Here is a 20,348-nt window from a genome sequence, read left to right on the forward strand (position 1 = left end):
CAAAACTGTGTTTTTGGTAGCTATTTGCTCGGCTCGGAGAATTTTGGAAATTCAGGCCCTAACTTGTTGCGAACCTTTTCGTAGGTTTTCCGATTTTGTCGTTTCTCTTAGAACCGTGCCATCCTTTCTGCCTAAGGTTGTATCTGCTTTTCACGTGAACCAGTCCGTTGAGTTGCCTGTGTTCCCGGATTTGGATCAGAATTCTCCATATGCTCATGAATTGAAGCGTTTGGATGTCAGGCGGGCGCTGATGCCTTTCTTGCAGGTCACTAATGATTTTCGCCTGTCTGATCACCTTTTTTGTCTTGTGGAGCGGTCCCAGGAAAGGGCATAAAGCTTCCAAGGCTACTATTGCTGGTGGTTGAAGGATGCTATGGCTTCAGCATACATATGTCACGGGCGAGCAGTTCTAGAGGGTCTTAAGGCTCATTCGCTCTGTTCTCAGGCGGTGTCCTGGGCAGAAAGTCAGTTGATTTCCCCTCAGGAGATCTGTAGGGCGGCAACCTGGAAATCTTTGCATACCTTTGCTCGGCATTACTGTTTGGATGTTCGGACTCCCGACTCAGAGAGTTTTGGCAGCAGTGTGCTTCGAGCGGGGCTTTCTAGGTCCCACCCCATGTAAGGCGGCTTGGGTACATCCCAAAAGTCTGGGCTGATCCGGGTACGTATAGGGAAAGGAAAATTGGTTCTTACCTGCTCATTTTCATTCCTGTAGTACCACGGATCAGCCCAGATGCCCCCCAGTTTTTTGATTCTGCTCGACAGATTTTTTTTTTTTTTCCTGTCATACTATAGCAGGATGAAGATTTCACATTTTGTACATAGTTGAGTCTCCTAAATTTGGTTTAACCATTTACATTTTTGGATTCCTGTTACTACTTTTAATTCCGCTCTGATATTGTTTATACTGAAGGGACTGCAGGTGGCACATCCTACTTACAGGGGTGTCCTTCGTTATTCTCTGTCTCCGTCTGCTGGAAGGGAGGCATAACCGAGCAGTCTGGGCTGATCCATGGTACTACAGGAACGAAAATTAGCAGGTAAGAACCAATTTTCCTTTATGGAACCCTCCCAGTACCTATGATAAAACGAGCCTTTTTGACTGCAGCCCCTCCAGAACAGGTCACTGCTATTTACATGAGCTTTATGTAACCTGACAGGTATAAGATGCCATCTGAATAAGACTTTATAGCTTTTTCAAATAGCGTGGAGATCAAACTACGTTTAGTATTAAGGAATATTATGTTCCATTCCTAATCTGCTAGTTCTTTCCCTATATCATGTTCCCAAGCCAATGCGAAGACAGGTTTCTTACATGAGTCCTTCTGGAGAAGGCTATATATCTTGGAGATTCCTCTCTTCAGCCTGTCTGCCTGCTCACACCAATGTTCAAATTGGGATTTTCCCAAGGCTAGATCCTCCTCTATTCTTTCCTGACAAAGGAAATGACATAATTGTAGATGTGAAAACATATCTTTAACCCGTAGCTGATGGTTTTTCTTTTATGTTTGCAAAATTTAGAAGCCCCTCCGAACCCCACAGGTTCCCTAGAGATATAATCCCTTTTGTTTTCCATTTCTTAAAAAGAGAAGAATCCCACCCTGGGGCAAATCCGATATTGTGAAACAACGAAGAGCTAAAGAAATACCTCCTGCTAACCACCAATTTGTGCTGCCATTGCTTCCATGTACGGAGGGTGGTGTTAGTTGTTGGGGGAAGGTCTGTTTGCTATTCAGGTTGCATGAGGCTGCCAGGTAAGGGCCCAGATTGGCATACTTCCCAAAAAAGCTTGCTCTATTACCCAGCTTTTCTGTTCTCCCCTTTTATTCCAGTCTATGATAGCACTCGTTTGATCCGCAACAAAATACCACCTCAGGTGGGGGACGCCCAACCTGCCACTCAAATTTGTCTGAACATTACGCTGCTAGCCACCCTGGGCGGTTTTTTCTTTTCCATATGAACGCAAAGATGCATTTCCACCAGCATTTTAGAAAAGCAGTGGGAATATGTATTGGTAAAGACTGAAAAAGGTAATTTAAATTTTGGAAGGACATTCATTTTTATTGATGCTATTCTTCCCGTTCAAGCCAGGGAGAATCTAGACCAATTATCGAGGTCCCTGAAAACCTTAGAAACCAGAGGTGTGTAATTCAATCTAAATAAGTCCTCAATCTTGTTGCTAATTAAAATACCTAAGTGTTTTATTTTCTGATTAGCCCATTTGAATGAGAACATCTGTTTTAAGGATGATATTAGTTCCAAAAGAACAGAAATATTTAGAACTTCTGACTTATCAAGATTTAAGCAGAATCCAGATACAGAGCTAAACTTGGACAACATCTCCACAACTCCCATCAAGGATTTTTGTGGCTGAGACAAGGTAAACAAAATGTCATCTGCAAAGAGTGACATCTTATAATCAGTCCCTCCTACATCTATTCCCGTTACTAAAGCCTGTTCTAGAACTTTTATAGCTAGAAGTTCTAGAGAGAGGGCAAATAATGGGGCTAGAGGGCATCCCTGCCTTGTTCCTCTCTGAATTAGAAAGGGATCAGAATAAGCTCCGTTAATTTTAACACTGGCTTTTGGGATTCATATAGCTTTGATAAACACCTAAAAAACAGTGGACCAAATTCATTCTCTCTAGCGTGTGAAATAGGTATGGCCAGTGGACTATGTCAAATGCTTTTTCCGTGATTACTGAAAGCAGAACTGCAGGAAATTGCCGCTGTTTTACCCACCTGATGAGATCAATTATCTTATGGACGTTGCCTGCTGCCTTCCTGCCCGGGATAAAGTCTGCCTGATCATAATGTATTAATTTTGCCATTACTCTATTTAATCGATTAGCTTAAATTTTGGCAAGAATCTTCAAGTTTAATATTAATTAAGGAGATGGGTCTATATGACCCACACTCCAAGGGGTTTTGCCACTATGGTGATCCCAGCCACATTGGACCCTGAAAACAGAGAAGTTCCCTTGCGCATAGAATTAAACAACTCTGTAAGGTGGGGGGGCCTAATTATTCACAAATGTTTTATAGAATTGTCCCATGAAACCATCTAGCCGTGGAGCTTTGTTAGTTTTGAGGTCTTTAATCACTTGCATTATTTCTATCTGTTATTTCTTTTCCAAAATACTGTTTTTTCCTCCTCTGAGATTTGGGGGAGATTGACCTGATCCAAATATGACTCTATCCCCTCCTTCCAAATACTGGACTCCTCCTTGTATAATTCCCCATAGAATTGTTGAAATCGTTGTTGGATTTCCTTGGAAGAGGTCAGTAATGACCCATCTGCATCGCGAATCCTAGCAATTTGGTTTTAAGCTATTAATTGTTTCAGCCTGTGGGCCAGGAGTTGACTGGCCTTGTTTCCCCATTCAAAGTGCCCTTGTTTTAATTGATTTAACTGTAGCAAAGTGGCATCCAGATTTAAGAAGCAAAGTGAGTGTCTGGGTTTTTCTAATTTTGAATAGATGGATTGGGAATGAGTTTGTTTTTGAAGGACTTCCAATGAGGCAATCTCTGCAGTCAATTTTATTTTTTGAGCGGATTTCTCCTTTTTCTTAAAAGATGCCTGAGATATAAACTTCCCTCTGAGGACTGCTTTTAAACACTCCGAATATAGTGATCGATTTTGCGTATTAGCCCCATTATATTTCTCATATTCCTCTACGGCCGCTTGTGTAGATAAACAGAAGGCCTCATCCTCTAATAAGGTATCATTTAATTTCCACGATCGCTTCCCGGAGTCTATACCTGAAATCTGTAAGTCTATCCATGTAGGGGCATGATCCGTCCATGTTATCTGACCCTATGTTCACCCTTAGAATCCTCTGGCTTGGGACTTTATCCACTAAAAAGAAATCTATCCTTGAATAGGATTTATGAGGGTGGGAATAAAACGTATAGTTTCTGTTTTAGAGGTACCAATGCCTCCAGATATCCACCAAAACCCTTCTCTGAATGAAAGCTTTAAGGTGCTTTCTGCCAGATTTTGCTCCCAAACCCCCTCCCCCCCCCCCCCCCCCCCCGTTGAATTATCCAAGCGAGGTTGTACCATTAAATTAAAATCACTCGCTATCAATAAATGCCCCTCTTCCGATGTATCTAAAATATTTTCAATACTATCTATAAAGGCGGATGTTCGGAATTTGGGGCATATATATTCAGCAAGGAGTAAATCTCCCTCCCCACTTCTATTTGAAGGAGTAGAAAACGCCCAAGAGGGATATGACACTATAAATCTTTATGGAGCAGAAGTCCCATTCCAGCATATTTTGTTGTTTTTGAAGCTGCTGCAAAGTACTGTTGGGGAAACAATGACCATTTCAGTAAATGCTCATAGCGACGTTCTTGCAAGAAAATGATAGCTGCACCTGACCTCTGTCGTTTTTGTGGGCTATTTAATCCCTTGACATTAAGGGATGATAATATCCTAATAGCATCCTGATAATTAGATAATGTAAAGTTCAATATTTCCTTCCTTAAGCCAATCCCCTCACCCCTCTTATGCACTCTTCCCACAGACCATCTGCTATTCCAGTTGCAAAATAATATTGCCTCCAATAAGGTACTTGTAACCCTTAAGATGTAGATGCTTCCTAGTTTAATTGAGTATGCTAAGCAAACTAAAATAACAATAATACATTTTCCCTCCCCCTCTCACTCCCCTCAAACCAGTTCCCTCTGCTATTTACCTATAGTAGATCTGCAGCCACAGATGAAGGCGGGAACCTCCACGGAACATGCCCCGACCCCTCCCCGAGCCATTACAACTTGTAATATGCATCCAGTTGTGTAGTGGATAATGCCCCTACACTCTCAAATGTTCCCTGCCAAGGATCACCTCCACTGAAACCAAAAATTTCCAAAAGTTTTAAATATTTATCTTCACCCCTTCCCAGATTCCTTCTCATGTAGAGAGTCCCCCAATTCCTTCTCATGTAGAGAGTAGGATTAAATGATCAATTTTCTCAGTGAAAAAGGGTAAACAGTGGAGTGCCTCAGGGATCTGAACTTGGACCTGTGCTTTTCAATATATTTATAAATGATCTGGAAAGGAATACGACTAGTGAGGTTATCAAATTTGCAGATATACAAAATTATTCAGAGTAGTTAAATCACAAGCGGATTGTGAATCATTACAGGAGGACTTTGTGAGACTGGAAGATTGGGTATCCAAATGGCAGATAAAATTTACTGTGGACAAGTGCAAGGTGTTGCATATAGGGGAAAATAACCCTTTCCGTAATTACACGATGTTAGATTCCATATTAGGAGCTACCACCCAGGAAAAAGATCTAGGCATCATAGTGGATAATACTTTGAAATAGTCTGCTCAGTGTGCTGCAGCAGTCAAAAAAGCAAACAGAATGTTAGGAATTATTAGGAAGGGAATGGTTAATAAAACAGAAAATATCATAATGCCTCTGTATTGCTCTATAGTGAGACAGCACCTTGAATACTGTTCAATTCTGGTCGTCGCATCTCAAAAAAGATATAGTTGTGATGGAGAAGGTACAGAGAAGGGCAACCATAATGATAAATGGGATGAAACAGCTCCCCTATGAGGAAAGGCTGACGAGATTAGGGCTGTTCAGCATGGAGAAGTCAGCTGAGCGGGGATATGATAGAGATCTTTAAAATAATGAGAGGTCTTGAAAGAATAGATGTGAATCGGTTATTTATACTTTTCGATAATAGAAGGCTAGAGGGCTCTCCATGAAGTTAGCAAGTAGCATATTTAAGACTTATTGGAGAAAATTCTTTTTCACTCACGCACAGTTAAACTTTGGAATTTGTTACCAGAGGATGTGGTTAGTGCAGTTAGTGTAGCTGGGTTTAAAAAAGGTTTGGATAAATTCTTGGAGGAGAAGTCCATTAACTGCTATTAATCAAGTTGACTTAGGGAATGGCCTCTGCTATTATTTATTTATTTATTTGAAGCTTTTATATACCGAGGTTTAGCGCATGCCTTCACCCCGGTTTACATTGAAACGAAACAATGATACATAGAACAAGTAGTGAAACAAAAGTATATATAACAGGTCATGGAGCAGGTTGTAACAGGAAATAACTAAAATAGTTTAAGCCAAATAACGAAAATGAATATAGAAATGAAGAACGAGGAAGGTATATACAATAGAGGGGGAGGCAGTGGGAGGAGGAAGGGGTAAATATCTGCGGAAAAGAGAAGAGGGGAGAAGTAGGTGGAGGCTTAAGGCATCATAATTGTAATTTGCTTAAGTCATCATTGAAAGTCTGGCTGAAGATCCAGGTTTTCAGTTCTTTTTTGAATGCTTTATTATCGATGATATTGGTTAGGTAGTATGGAAGGGCATTCCAGAGTTTTGGCCCAGCTATGGAGAGAGCTCTATTTCTGGTGTTCGTAACCTTTGCCATGGGATATGTGGGTATTTCGAGAAGTCGTTTGTCAGAAGTTCTGGTGTTCCGTTGAGGTTTGTGGGGGTGGAACATTTTACTGACTGCAGAGTTATCTGTATTGTGTACTGCGTTATGGATGATCGTCAGGGTTTTGTATTCTATTCTCTGAATGATTGGTAGCCAGTGTAGACTTTTTAATACTGGGGTGATGTGATCCGATTTTTTATTTCCGGTCAGTACTCTAGCAGCGGCATTTTGCAGTAACTGTAGTGGTTTTATGGTGGATTTGGGGAGACCTAGTAACATTGAGTTGCAATAGTCTAGGCTGCTGAAGATCAGGGATTGTAGTACTGTTCGGAATTCTTGATGGTGGAGGAGCGGTTTTAGGTGTTTTAGTACATGAAGTTTATAGAAACCTTCCTTGGTTTTGGTTGCTATGTTTGTTTTTAGGTTAAGATCTTTGTCGATCCATACGCCGAGGTCCTTTGTTAAGCTTTTTAGAGGTATGGAGATGTTGTTGATTAGAAGAGAGTTGAGGGAGATGGTTTGGTCTGATACGTTTCTTCCAATGAGGATACATTCAGTTTTATTCATGTTTAGGCATAATTTTAACTTGTTGAGCATATTACTAATTGTGGTTAGGTGTTTGGCAGCAGTGCGGAGAGCGTCTTCTATTGAGTTGGTGATAGGGATGATGAACTGAATGTCATCGGCGTACAGAAAGAAAGTTATTCCAAGACTGGAGATGAGGTGGCAGAGAGGGATTAGGTAGATGTTAAAGAGGGTGGCCGAAAGGGCAGAACCTTGTGGTACACCGGTGTCTAGAGGGAGGGGTTTTGATGAGATGTTGTTCATAGTGACCTTGAAGGATCTGTTATTTAGGAAGGAGGTGAACCATTTGAGGGTGGTGTCGGAGAGGCCGATGTTTGTGAGGCTAGATAGAAGGATTTTGTGATCAACAGTATCGAATGCCGCGGAGAGGTCTAGGAGTATTAGTAGGTGGTTAATCTTGATGTCAGCACTTCTTAGAATTTCACTGGATAGGTTGGCGAGAAGTGTTTCCGTGCTGTGATTTTTTTCTAAATCCGTGTTGATTCGCGTGTAGTATGTTGTTTGATTCAAGGTGTTCGTTTAGTTGGGATAAAGCAGCTTTTTCTGTCAATTTGGCTAGTAGGGGTAGATTGAAGATGGGGCGGTAGTTATTCGGGTCTGACGGATCTAGGTTCTTCTTTTTTAGAATGGGAGTGATGGTTGCTGATTTTAGTTCAGTTGGGAGTTCGCCTTCTTCTAATGATTTGTTCATGATGGTGGCTAAGATGGGGGCGATGATATGTGCCATATCTTTGAGGTTCCGTGTTGGGATAGTGTCAAATTCATGACGTGCAGGATTTATTTTATTTAGCATTTTTTCGGCTTCAGTGTTGGAGACAGGGTTGAAATGTGACCACTGGGGTATATTCTTAGATTCTAACCAGTCATCAGTGGTAGTAGATTTGTTGAGAGAGCTTATTAGTCTGTTGATTTTGTCATTGAAGAACGTGGCAAGTTCTTGAGTTAAGTTGGTATCATTGTGTGAGTGGGTGGTAGTGTTTTTGTCCTCTGTGAGGTTTTTTATGATGTTGAATAAGGCATTTGAATTATTAGGAGAGTTTTTAATCTTTTGGCTGTAGTAGTTTCTTTTCGTGTTTGAAATCGTGCTTTTATAGATGGCAAGGTGAGTACGGTATCTTTGTTGGTTAGTTGAGGACATCGATTTTCTCCATTCTTTTTCCAGTTTTCTGAGGTTTGTTTTCATTGATTTTAGGTTTGAGTCAAACCACGGGTTATTTTTGTCGTTTTTTAGTTTTCGCTGTCTAGTTTTCACTGGGTTTATATTGTTGGCTGTTAGTTTGGTTAGATGGTGCCAAGATTGAGTTGCTCTCTTGATGCTGGAGAGGTCGAGGTTAGAGAGTTGTTTTCCTAGTTCTTTTTGTAGTTTGTCTGGATGAAAATGTGGTCTGAATTTGAAAGCGGTAGGGATCTTTGAATTAGTTGAGATACTGGGTTGTAGTTGGGTTTTACAGTGGATGAGGAAGTGATCAGACCAGGGGACTGGGTTGGCAGAGGTGTGGGTATTTGAGAAGTGGTGGCTGGTGAAAATTAGGTCAAGAGTATGTCCAGCTTTATGAGTGTGGGTGTTCACTTGTTGAGTCATGTTGAAACTAGATAGCATGTCCAGAAGGGTTTGGCAGCTATGAGTTTTTTTGTTGATGTCTGTGTGGAGGTTGAAGTCGCCCAGTATTATGGTAGGTTTTTTTGTGCTGATGTTTGAAGATAGGTATTCCAGAAGGGGGGATGGGTCATCTTCTAGAAGGTTTGGAGGGCAGTAGACTAGGCATATTTGAAGGTGTTCTGAGTCAGAGGGTGATTTCGTATTTCTTTGGTAGGTTGTTGGAGATTGGTTTGATTGCGAGCTCTTTTTTTATTATTAGTAAGAGGCTGCCACCTCTTCGGGCTTTACGAGGAATGGAGAACAGGTCGTAGTTGTTGTTAAGTAGTTGGTTTACGAGAACTTGGTCAGTGGTTTTGAACCAGGTTTCTGTAATAGCTATGAAGTCTGGATTCTTGTCTTGGATTAGGTCATTTATTAGGATATATTTTTTGGTTAGGGATTGAGCGTTTATTAAGAAGAAGGTCAGATAGGTTAGGTTTCTGATGTTGTTCTTTAGGGGGATATTAATGAGATGGTTGGATTTTCGTAGCATATGGTTCATGTTTGAGTTGCTTGGTGGTTTGTTAGGATTCCTGTTATGAATGATTGTTGTCGCTGATTGTGGGTGTTTGAATTGAGATCTTGAATGAGAGACGAGGTTTTGGTCTTCAGTAAATTGATGAATATTTGGAGGGGTGGCTGGATAGAGATGGTAAGAGGCGTCATGAAAGGGCCTGGAGAGTAAGAAGGTGGAAGCGGAGTTGTTTTGGGTGGGATACATTGGGAGTGTGAAGAGAAGGGGAGCACAAATGGGCAAGCTCCTATTGCGTGCGCCGCCAAGCACGTGATGTTTATGTATGAGCTGTGATTTAAATTGCCCTTCTAGGCGCGGCAATTCCGATGTCATCGGTGGTGCTCTTGTATCTGGGCAGACCTAGACCGGGACCAGTAAGTGAAATGCTGATAAGGCCTCGTGTCCGGCGAAGGGCTGTCGGAGGTATGGCGAGTCTGAAAGCCCTACCCCGATTACTGGCATCAGTAGCATGGGATATTCTTGGTGTTTGGGTACTTGCCAAGTTCTTGTGGCCTGGTTTGGCCTCTGTTGGAAACAGGATGCTGGGCTTGATGGATCCGTGGTCTGACCCAGCTTGGCAATTTCTTATGTTCTTAGTTACTATTATCTGTCTGCAGGGATCCCACTATTTTTTATGTTATTGTTACTGTTTTGTCTTCACCTCCTCTTCCAAGAGAGAATTCCAGGTATTCACCACCCTGTGTCAAATACTGCTTGATGTTATCTGAGTCTGCCTTCTTAAAGCTTTGTCATGACCCCTAGTTTTATAATTTCCTTTCCATTAAAAAAGGTTTTATTCTTGTGCATTAATATCTTTCAGGTATTTAAATCTTATTATATTCCACATACATATTGAGGCCTTCGTTCTCATGTCATAAGGCGTGTGGTATAGATCCTGCGCCAAAATAGGATATCCTTTCTTGACATACTTACTTTATTTTTATTTTATTTTTTACTTTTTGATGCTTTGTTATTTGTAGATATTTTATTAACCTGTTTTAATGTCTTATTTTTGATTTGAAGTATAACTTAATAGTTAATCTGTTAAAGCTTTTTTTACTTTTGCTGTACTGATTTTGTTTGTTATATTTGTAAACCGTTGTGATGGAACCTCTGAACCAGTGGTTCTCAACTTATTTTCGGCCTGGACACACTTGACAGATGGTTCTCACATACATTACACACTGAACATATGACCGTCATGGGGCTATATGTAAACATACACTCTGCATCCATGGGAACCCCCTTGACCCCTAACAATGGATGCAGAGCAGAACTAGAGCATTACCCATAGAACTCACCATGCAAAAAAAAAGATGTTCTGATGACATATCAGTAAAAGCAAAACAAACTCCCTTTTACTACCAGGCACAATAGCCCTCCTTATGAAAAGTTAATAATTTACCACTAATGCATATCCTATTGAGAGAAAACAACAAATAGGATTGATACAATTGCCTACATGCTAGTAAAATACCTCACCTCTGACACACACACAACTTACCTTCACCAAGTATAGAAAGACCACACATAAATATGGAGACAAACTGCAATGGAAAACCAAGAAAAGCATTGCAGTGCAAACCTGGAGAAATGGAAAGAGAAATATAGCACCTAACACAGTCCCAGGATCTGCAATAATGCACAGAAACTAATCTGTACAAAGTTACACCTGCATTATGGAACACATAGCAACCCTATCTATGAAAAGGTAACACTACAAATATTAAATCAGGTCCTAACCACTAATACACCTCCTATTAGGAAAACAGAACAAGCCAAGCTGCTATAGATCCCCACACAGAAATAACTGTAAAAATATATTAATAAATGTTTCAAAACAGCTGATGAACAGAATGTCAAACAATTAAAACTCATAAAACTATTAAATTGTCCAAATCAATAAAATATTTCAAAACAGCAGACAGATCACATAATACTCAATAATTAAAATGGCAGTCAATCAAGGAAAATAAACTTAAAATGCCACCTTTACTTACCCTCTCCAGCAACTCTCCTACTCCTTTCCCTTGAAAGCATATACCAGGAACAGCAGCGGCTGCTGAAGCTCTGTCCTCACAGTCCTCTTCTTTAGGGCCCACAAGACACACATACATATACCTATATATACATACACACACACACCCCAGTCACCTCCCTGCCCAGTCTCTGTCTCTCACACACACTTTGCTTAGAGCCCCAATGCTATGTGCCCCTTTAATTTCGCAGTGGCAGATTTCCCAGTGCTGCTGCTGCTGCCTTCTCAGCCACACTGAAGCAGCAAACATTTATTTTATAAAAATATGCCTCAGCACTCAAGCCTTTCTTCTGACTGTCGGGATATCCCTAGGCTCCCGCGGCCCCCCCATCTGCCTGCTTTTATGGCAGCTGGGAGCTCCAATTGCCCTATCTGTAATCAGCATGGCTGAGTGCCACTTTTACTTTAAATGCGGTTCTGCCACTCTCACTGTTGCGTGGGGGGGGGGGGGGATAGAATCCCCGGAGCAACCGGCCTCTTCGTGCTTGCGACTCGCTGCCGCTTTGGGGAATCCCTACTCTATCGCGGTTCCTGGCGCGGCTGGCCTCCTTTTTTTTTTTTTTTTCCCTTTGTGGCTCACCGCTGTGTTTAATTTCAGCACTTCCAGCCCGTGGCTGCCATAGGGTCAGACTTCTTCGCCGCAATGGGCCTAGACACTGCTACTCCTCCCAGCCCCCCTCAAACCACCCCACCCCCAGGCTGTGAGATGCCTCCCTTCTTCCTGCCCCACCGGCCAATCAGAGGCTTCCTCCTACTGGCAGGAAGAAGGGAGGAGGCTTCTGATTGGCCTGCGGGGGCAGGAAGAATGGAGGAGGCTTCCAATTGGCCCTTGGGGGCATGAAGAAGGGAGGAGGTTTCCCATTGGCCCGCGGGGGGCAGGTAAAAGGTAAAGGGTATAACTGGGGCTGTGGGACACTGGGAGCCACGACACCCCAGCTGGTGCTTGGCAACACATTGGTGTGTCGTAACACACCGGTTGCGAAGCACTGCTCTAAACGACGGTATATAAAATTTTATAAATAAAAATATACGGCTTCCAGAACTGAAAACAGTACTCTTATCTGTGGCTTCACTAATGACCTGTAAAGAAGCATTCTCCAACAAGCAGGGCTGAATTAACCATGCATGTCTGTGCAGTCTAGTGCCAAAAAAAAGTCCTCTCTAAGCTCTTGGGGCTTTTACTCTATTGAGTATGTGTGAGAATTCTTGCATTGGCATTGCCTTGTGAACTCCCTCAGTTTGTTTTTTTTTTGTCTGAGCATTAGCATGGACATGTATCCTATTTCTCTGAAAAACTTTTCTTCAATATTAATTTTTTGTAAACTCTGTTTTATTAATTTGCCTCGCTGCCTTGGCAGCACTCCCTCCAAACAGAATTTTTTAGTACTATTTAAAAAAATAAAACTTCACAGAATGTCTGGTCCATGAAGCTCATAGTAAGTGATTTCAAAGATTGCATATGCAGTAGGAAGATGTCCATTACAGATGGACATCACCTCTGTTACTGCTTCCCTTGGACCGGATCACAACCAGACAAATTGCTACCACTGTGGCCACATGTCTCTGCGTCCCCAGAATTCCAGGGCCTGGATGACTGAGGATCTGCTTAAGACTGTCGCTCTTCGGAGTCTATCCTCTTCCCAGAGTGGAAGCTTTTTATGTTCCCCGGGTATATTTATTTATTTATTTTATTTATAGATTTTTCTATACCGGGGTACGTAAATAACATCACCTCGGTTTACATTCAAACAGTAATTCAGCATTGCGCTTTACAATATAACAAGGAAACTAAACGAAAAACAATACAGTATATAACTTTATATTAATAGAATATCAGCAATATATGAGAGATTGTGGCAGTTAGGAAGAGTAGTTGAGGATTCAGATCATTGATAGTAGGCTTTTTTAAATAGCCAGGTTTTAAGGTTTTGTTTAAATTTTTTGTAACAGAGTTCCTGGCGTAATTCAGAGGGCATGGTGTTCCATATTGTTGATCCAGCAATGATGAAAGATCGATCTTTTGTGCTAGAGAGGGTATAGAATTAAGCAGAAACTCCTCAGTCTCTCCCCTTTGGCAGAACAAGCCAAATCCTTGGGGTCGAGCAAGCAAAAATTAGGTGCTACTAAGAACAAAAAATGACATTCTTTGGAGCTGGTGGTGCACTTGGCACTGAAAAAGCATTGAGCCTCTATGCAGTCAACAAAACATTCCCTGTGTCACCCTGCCCTGGTACATACTATTATATAATAGCTCTGTTGCTGTCTCCTTTTTTCTGCTGGTTATGCCTCTCCCTAGCATTTCTCTGGCTCTGACCACTTCCTTATCACATTATTTCTCTACCTTGAGATCATGGAACACGAATCACCCCAAGGTCACACATCAGCTCTTCACCTATCATTACCCTTCAAACTGATTTCTGCATTCCAGGTGCATGACCCTGCACATTTTGGCATTGAATCTTAATAGCTCATGGCAGAATGCTTGGCATTCTTAAAATCATTTCTCATCCATTTACTCCTTCAGGGGTGTCCACTCTTGCAGGTCTTAGAGGGGAAAGGTTTGCCTTTTTGTAGAGGTTACTAACTCCTCCAATATCACTAACAAAGATATTTAATAGAATTTGCCCCAGAACCAATCCATTAGACATTTCATTAATTGCTTTTCTCCCCTCAGAGTGAATTCTATTTATCTTTACCCTCCGTTTATTGCTCACCCAGTTTCTAATTAAGTCCATTCCCAGACTGCTCAGTTTATTCATGAGTCTTCTCTGTGGGATAATATCAAAGGCTTTGCTGAAATCCAAATAAACCATATTCAGCGCATGTTCTTGATTAAGTTCTCGTCAACTGAAGTTGGACCTGATTTTCAAAGGCTAGCGCACATATAAAATGGGAGATACGCACGTGATAGCTGGCTGCTTAAAAAAAAGGGGGGGGGGGGGGCAGGGCATGGGTGGGCCAGGACAGCACCATTAAGCACTGTCCCGGTGAAGCGCACACTGGCAGCCAGCTAGCCCGCGCAGGTAGGTAGTGAAATAAAAAAAAACAAAAAAACCTAAAACTGGTAAAGTGTTTTAGGGGTCGGGGAGGATAGGGGAAAAGACAGGCAGGGTAGATAGGGGGTTGAAGTTCCCTCAGTCTGCCCCGAAAATCATGCGTGCGGGTAGCGGATTTATAATATGCGCTTGTCTGTGCGCATGCTGGGAACTGCACACACATGGATGCCCACGTGGGTCTTTTAAAATTAACCTTTAACTGAAGTTATTTGACATGATTTTCCTCTGATAAAAGTAAATAGCCATTCTAAGCAGAGATTCGTATTGGGCTTGTTGGATTTGTATAAGCCACTTGGAGAGGCTGTGAGGCTCCTGAAGGTGGTCTATAAATTATATATATAGTTTGTTTTTTTTTATAGAGAAGGGGGTTCAAAAAGGAAATATTGTCAAAAATTAAACAGGGCATATGTATGTAAGTAGTCCAATTGACTAGGTTATGGTTTACTACTTATATTTTCAGATAAATATTTCCATATGTTACTTTAGTTCCTAAATCAGCCTCTTTTTTTTGTCCTAATGAAAGTTGATATTTTGTTTTAGGAGTTCAGATGCACAATTTAAGATGGATTTCTTAATTGAAATTACTTTTGAGAATTATCGATGTATTTGTTATGATCTGAATTGTTTGTTTTCCTGTACATGTGAAATGAAAATAACATAGAATTAAAAAAAAAAAAAAAATTAAACAGGAGGAAAGTCCTATAACACAAGAAGCTTTCAGAAATGAAAAGCTGCTAAAATTACTTAACTGGAGATCACATTGAAATGTAATCGCATATTTCAAACTAAATGGAGTCAGAGAATAAATCTGGCATCAGTTGATGTACTGAACGTTTTACTGAATGAAATTGATAGGAATTTGAACTTTATAGTTTATTTACTAGCCTAGTTTCATTGTACATATGGTTATGTTATAATGATGAAAGCATGTATTGCTTAATTTCATTGCATAGCTCGTAGGCAAAAGGAAAATTTACAGGACGTTTACCCTCTAGTTTTGGCAGATCATCTTGATGCTAAGTTAATGCTCATAGCTGATGCAGTTACCTGTATATGTAAGACATTTTTTATTTTTTTTTTTAATGTTGAACTATTGCTGCTTTTGCTCAATTAACAAACTATTCTGTTGGTATGAATGTAGGGACAGAGGAGCAGAAGCAGCTGGTGCTTGGTGGAGAAGCCTGCCTTTGGGGGGAGTTTGTGGATGCAACTAACCTCACTCCGAGATTATGGTACATTTTGAGTGCTTGCTATTATAGCTTTGCAAGACTTCAGATCTATGTATAATAACCAATGTGCATGATATTTTAATAATGTAGTTTCATACAGGAAGCAAATCCTAAGAGGAGTTGGAAAATTGGCAGTGAAGGATAATTTTATTTGTCTTTCCTTGGTTAATTATTCCATATTTTGGCAAAACTGCAGTGCACGCAGATGTGCTGGCATAAGAAAAGTGATTTGAGCTTGGTTATAAAACTTTGGCAATTATCCAAAGAAAAATGCATATTTTTCCTTTCATTATAGGCCTCGTGCAAGTGCAGTAGGGGAAAGGCTCTGGAGCGGTAAAAATGTGACCGATATTGGTGATGCCTATAACAGACTTGCTAAGCATCGATGCCGCATGGTCAGGTGAGAGGTTTGGTAAAACTAAGCATCCTCCTCTATTTGTATTAAAGTAACGGCTAGCCATTTTTATTAATCTGATGGGAGAATGTTATATTCTAATTATGTTTTAGATGTATTTTATTGAGCGAATGTATTGCCTGCTCATCCTCCATACTGCCTGTACATGCAAAACCCAAAAATCCAAAGCACATTCAAAAACAAAATGAACATATAAACATATAACATACAGTAAGTGGTCTCAAATTGAGGCTGTCTACAATCTGCCTCAACCTCTGTCTCCATCCTTGTACCCCATCTATCCAAGGAAACTAGGAATATCTGAATACTAAATATTGTTACCGTGTGAATATATTATTGTGTATCGCCTTCATCTAGAGATTAAGTGCAGTTTATAAATATTCTATATAAGAGGGTGTTTTTACTTGTGCTTTTTTTAAAATAATTTTTTAATAAAGATTTTATTGCTTAACCAGCCCCAACAAAGGCTACATCTCGAGTGCACAACAAGAGAAATTGAAACAATTATCATTCCCCACCTCCCAAAACAGTCAGGAACGAAATTTTTTTTTTATTTTATAGCTGAAACCAACTTTACCTGATGCAGAAGTAAATACTTAGATCTGAAAAACTCACAAAATTCTTTATCTTAGAATGTGCAATGTCTTCTAATTCTGCAGTTCATATTGTATTGTTAATGACTGAAAGTGTTATAGGTAATTCTCAGTATCCTGAAAAATACTTGGGTTAGATTTGAATTCTGTCAGTGCTTTATGCTGAGTCACATTTTCAGGGCATACAGCTCTGGTTATGAAGGAGCCCTCACCCTAATGGGACCTATGAGGAGGTAGAGCACAGTGAATTTGGCTAATCCTTTTTCTTTTTTTTCCTCCATTGTTTATAAGGCCATCTTTTACAAGTTTATGTAAACTATACCTTTATTTGTATAAAGCCAGCTGTGCTTTACTGTGCCTTAGTGGGAATGTTTCTAACAAAAGGTCCATTCCCCAAAGGTTGGGGCAGTATGCTGCAAGTATAAATGGTGTTTCCATGAGCAGCCAAGGGGCGGGACTCAGCTGGGAGAGGGTGCTGCCCTGCATGAAAGGTGGTAAGCAGGAGAAATCAGGGAGAAGACTGCCTTTTAAAAGCCTGCCACTAGTAATTCAGATTGAAAAGGAGATTCTACAATTGCCTTAGATTTTTGGACTGTACCTAGTTTGGTATCTGCTGAATTTTTATGTTTTGGAACACGCCAGCTTGAGTGTGGAATGCTTATTTGGAATGTGATCATCTTAGGGATCTATAGCCACATCCTATAGGGGGATATGCATTTGTTTAAAAATCACTTTTTGGAACAAAAATCTTTTTCATTCAAAATATTTTAGGTCATTTCAGGAAAAAAACCACAAAGGGGCCTTTCCAGCACCCCCTATCTCTGCCTTATGTCCTGTGGCTTCTTCCACTTCCCCACCCCTTGCAAATAAGCCAGGGGCCAGGAACTTCCCTAGCTCCCACATACCCTTTTTGTGTGGGTTTTCAGCAGAGAAAGGGGCAAGAGAAATCCCCAGTTGCTCCTATCTTGGCAGTGCTTCTATTTAAAAAATAAATAAATAAATAGCGCCAGCTTGCTTATGAGGTCCGTGCTATTTTTCGCATGTTAAACATTGGGCTTGTCTCGGACACTGGTGGGGCAGGAGCAACTGAGGATCGTTCCTTTTTCTTTGCTGAAGACCCCATGGAAAGGATAAATGGGGGGCCTGAGGAGCTCTTCAACCCTGATCTATTTGTAGAGAGGGGACCTGGGAAGGCTCAGACTGCTCCTGACTTAGCCCATCCAGCTAGGCCCCAACCCAAGCTTATTGGTGTGGGGGTTAGGGGAGAATGCAGAGGCCCTGACTTATTGGGGTTTGTTGGAGTGAGGGGGGGGAGGCTCTGTTTTTGCTTCAGTTTTTTTTTGTTTGGGGGGGGGAGTTGTTTCGGTTCAGCAACTGAATCAAAACATTTTAAATGAACCAAAGCACCCCCCTCTCCAAACAAATAAAATACAAACCAAAATGAAAATTTTGTGTGCACATCTGTAATATCCTGTTCCCATCACAGAATCCGCATTTCCAGCCCTGCAACAAGCAGGTCCGTGCACAGAGCTTGGAAGTGTGATTTCCTTGTTAAGGGGATCAGATCCAAGTGTTTGCATGACTAAATCAATTAAGCAGTATTATGGAGCCGCTGAGAAGCTAACAATTACTTAAAAATAAATAGGATTTCTTAGTAAAATGGCCTAACCCAACTGAAAAATGTCCTCGGTGGTTCAATAAACTATTTTTTTTTTTTTATAATAAGCCTCTGCCTTGACCATAGGACCATGTTGTTGGCCCATACTTAAGTCTCCAGTCTGGGGCCTGGCATGCTGTGGGCGTGTTAGGCTCTTGGGCCAGGGATAAGGGAGAGTCCAGTTTTTTTGCCTCTGCAGAAAAGCTTTCAACTGGTGATACAGGCTGTTTGGAAAAAGCTTCACTTCAGCTGTTCACCAACAAGGGTGAATAGAATCAGAGATGGCAGACTTTAAGAACCCATTGGGCTAGGGAGAGAGGAAAAAAAACCCCAGAAACAGCTAATATAAAAATCTAGAGGCGAGTGTAAACTGTGTGTGCCACCAGTAGGGAGCTCTATTGCATCATGGCTTTATTCACTGCAAAAGGCAAACATGGCCAGTGGTAATCCACTTGGCCTTTTGTGGTGAATTAACCCAAGCCAATGTAAACTTGACCTTTTTAATAAAGCAAACGTTTTGGTGTGTGTGGAAAGTTGTCTTTTATACCTTTCCCTTTTTACCTCTGCAGCATCTCTCCCATGTCCCTCACTGAAGAATAGTTGCATTTTCATTTATTTAAAACATTTATACATATATATAATACTGACAGCTTGAGAGGGACAAGCTCTTGCTGTGTGTCAGGGTCTGGAGAATCCATCCATCCTAGAGTGGCAGACTTGCTATTCTTGTCAAGAGTGGGACCTAGAGATGTACTGTATACATGTATGGTTTTATAAAAGTAAACTTCAGTAATACATTCCTTGATTTGTTGAGGTAGGAGGGATTATAGGGGCAATTAGAGGATACAGTGGTCAAGATAAGAGAATTGATAATGGCATAATTTAGGGTTTTGACTGTGGAGGGAGAGAGGGGCAGATTTTGACTGTTAAAGGCTGCTATTAAATACAGGAGCTAGAACGAATCAGATGGACAATCAAAATGAAAGGTCTGTTAGTACAAACTCTGTGCAGTATGTAAGTAGTCTGTTAACACACAGCATTTAATCTGTCCATATCTGTCTTTTTTCGGAAAAAGGGTAGTTGTCTAGCTATTATCTACCATCTGAGGCCATCCACAATCCCTATAAAATAATTAATAGACCCTTGAAATAGTAAAATGTAGAGAATACTGTATAGTCGCTGTAGCTGTCAATCTATACATCATCAGTCTGTCTCTAATAGTGAAAATTTGCAAGTAACCCAAAGTGTATATTGGAATGACAATCAGGAATCTCACTCTTCTAAAGCTCACTGAAAAGTCTGTGCCTTCACAGCCATGTTTCAGACAAGCCTATGTCAAGGAAATCGTTCACATGCAGCACTTATACAAAATCTGGTACAGCCTTGCATGACACAGGGTGGTGGTTAATAAAAAGATTTTTCCACAGGTACAGGATGGGGAAGTCTTTCTGAATAAGGCCCATAATCTACCATATTGGTCCTAGCTAGGCCTTGAACATTCTAGAAGTGGCTTCACATTGTGACTCTGAGTCACATGATGAAATACACCAATCTGAATGTATCCCTGTTTTTAGGCTAGCAGTCTAACTATAATTAGTCTGAAAGACCCTCTGTCTTATATTTCTATTAACTTATACATTACTATTAGTTTTAAAATCTTGTTTTATGGGACCTATGAATCTTTAATTTTTGTTTGAAACAGGCGTGGAATACCAGCTGAGCCTCTGTACACTGGCTATTGTGAACATGAGCAGAAAGGCTACTAAAGTGCTCTGAAGACATCATTGAATTAAGCAAAGTGCCTTTATGGAATATGAAAGGAGCAAAGTAGTACATTAAGAAGCCAAAACTTGCCCTAAGATAATCAAAGAAAAATACATATTGTACTTTAAATTGTGGAATAAAAATTGTGAAATTATTTGAAAATATGAATTTTTTTTACTTTGTAAAATTGCAGTGATTTGTGTAACTTAGAATAAATGATAAATATTTTAAAATGTATTGAATGACTATAGTGCTGTCCTTAATCGTTTAAACGATTATCTAAATTTCCTAATGTGTTTTGCAGATCTTGATTTACTTTTCCACTCTAGTAAGATATCTATGCAGAAAAGATCCAAATGAGATGCAAAAATATATACAGATGTCACTCCAAACTACAGATTTCAGAACATGGATCAGAGCTGCAAGCCTTAACAGCTTGTTT

The 20,348-nt window shown here is 40.5% G+C and overlaps 1 protein-coding gene across 2 annotated transcripts in view; it reads left to right on the forward strand.

The window, feature by feature from the left end:
* HEXB (hexosaminidase subunit beta) overlaps positions 1-20,143 on the forward strand; it is a 150,747-nt gene extending 130,604 nt beyond the window's left edge. For both annotated transcript variants that reach the window (XM_029574995.1, XM_029575002.1), the window contains 3 exons: positions 15,390-15,480; positions 15,773-15,877; positions 19,845-20,143. In XM_029574995.1, the coding sequence (XP_029430855.1) occupies positions 15,390-15,480; positions 15,773-15,877; positions 19,845-19,908 (260 nt within the window). In that variant the 3' untranslated portion in view covers positions 19,909-20,143. The remainder of the gene's footprint in view (positions 1-15,389; positions 15,481-15,772; positions 15,878-19,844) is intronic.
* Positions 20,144-20,348: the final 205 nt, after the last annotated feature.

The sequence above is a fragment of the Rhinatrema bivittatum genome, chromosome 1, assembly GCF_901001135.1.
Source record: "Rhinatrema bivittatum chromosome 1, aRhiBiv1.1, whole genome shotgun sequence".
NCBI classification, from domain to species: domain Eukaryota; kingdom Metazoa; phylum Chordata; class Amphibia; order Gymnophiona; family Rhinatrematidae; genus Rhinatrema; species Rhinatrema bivittatum.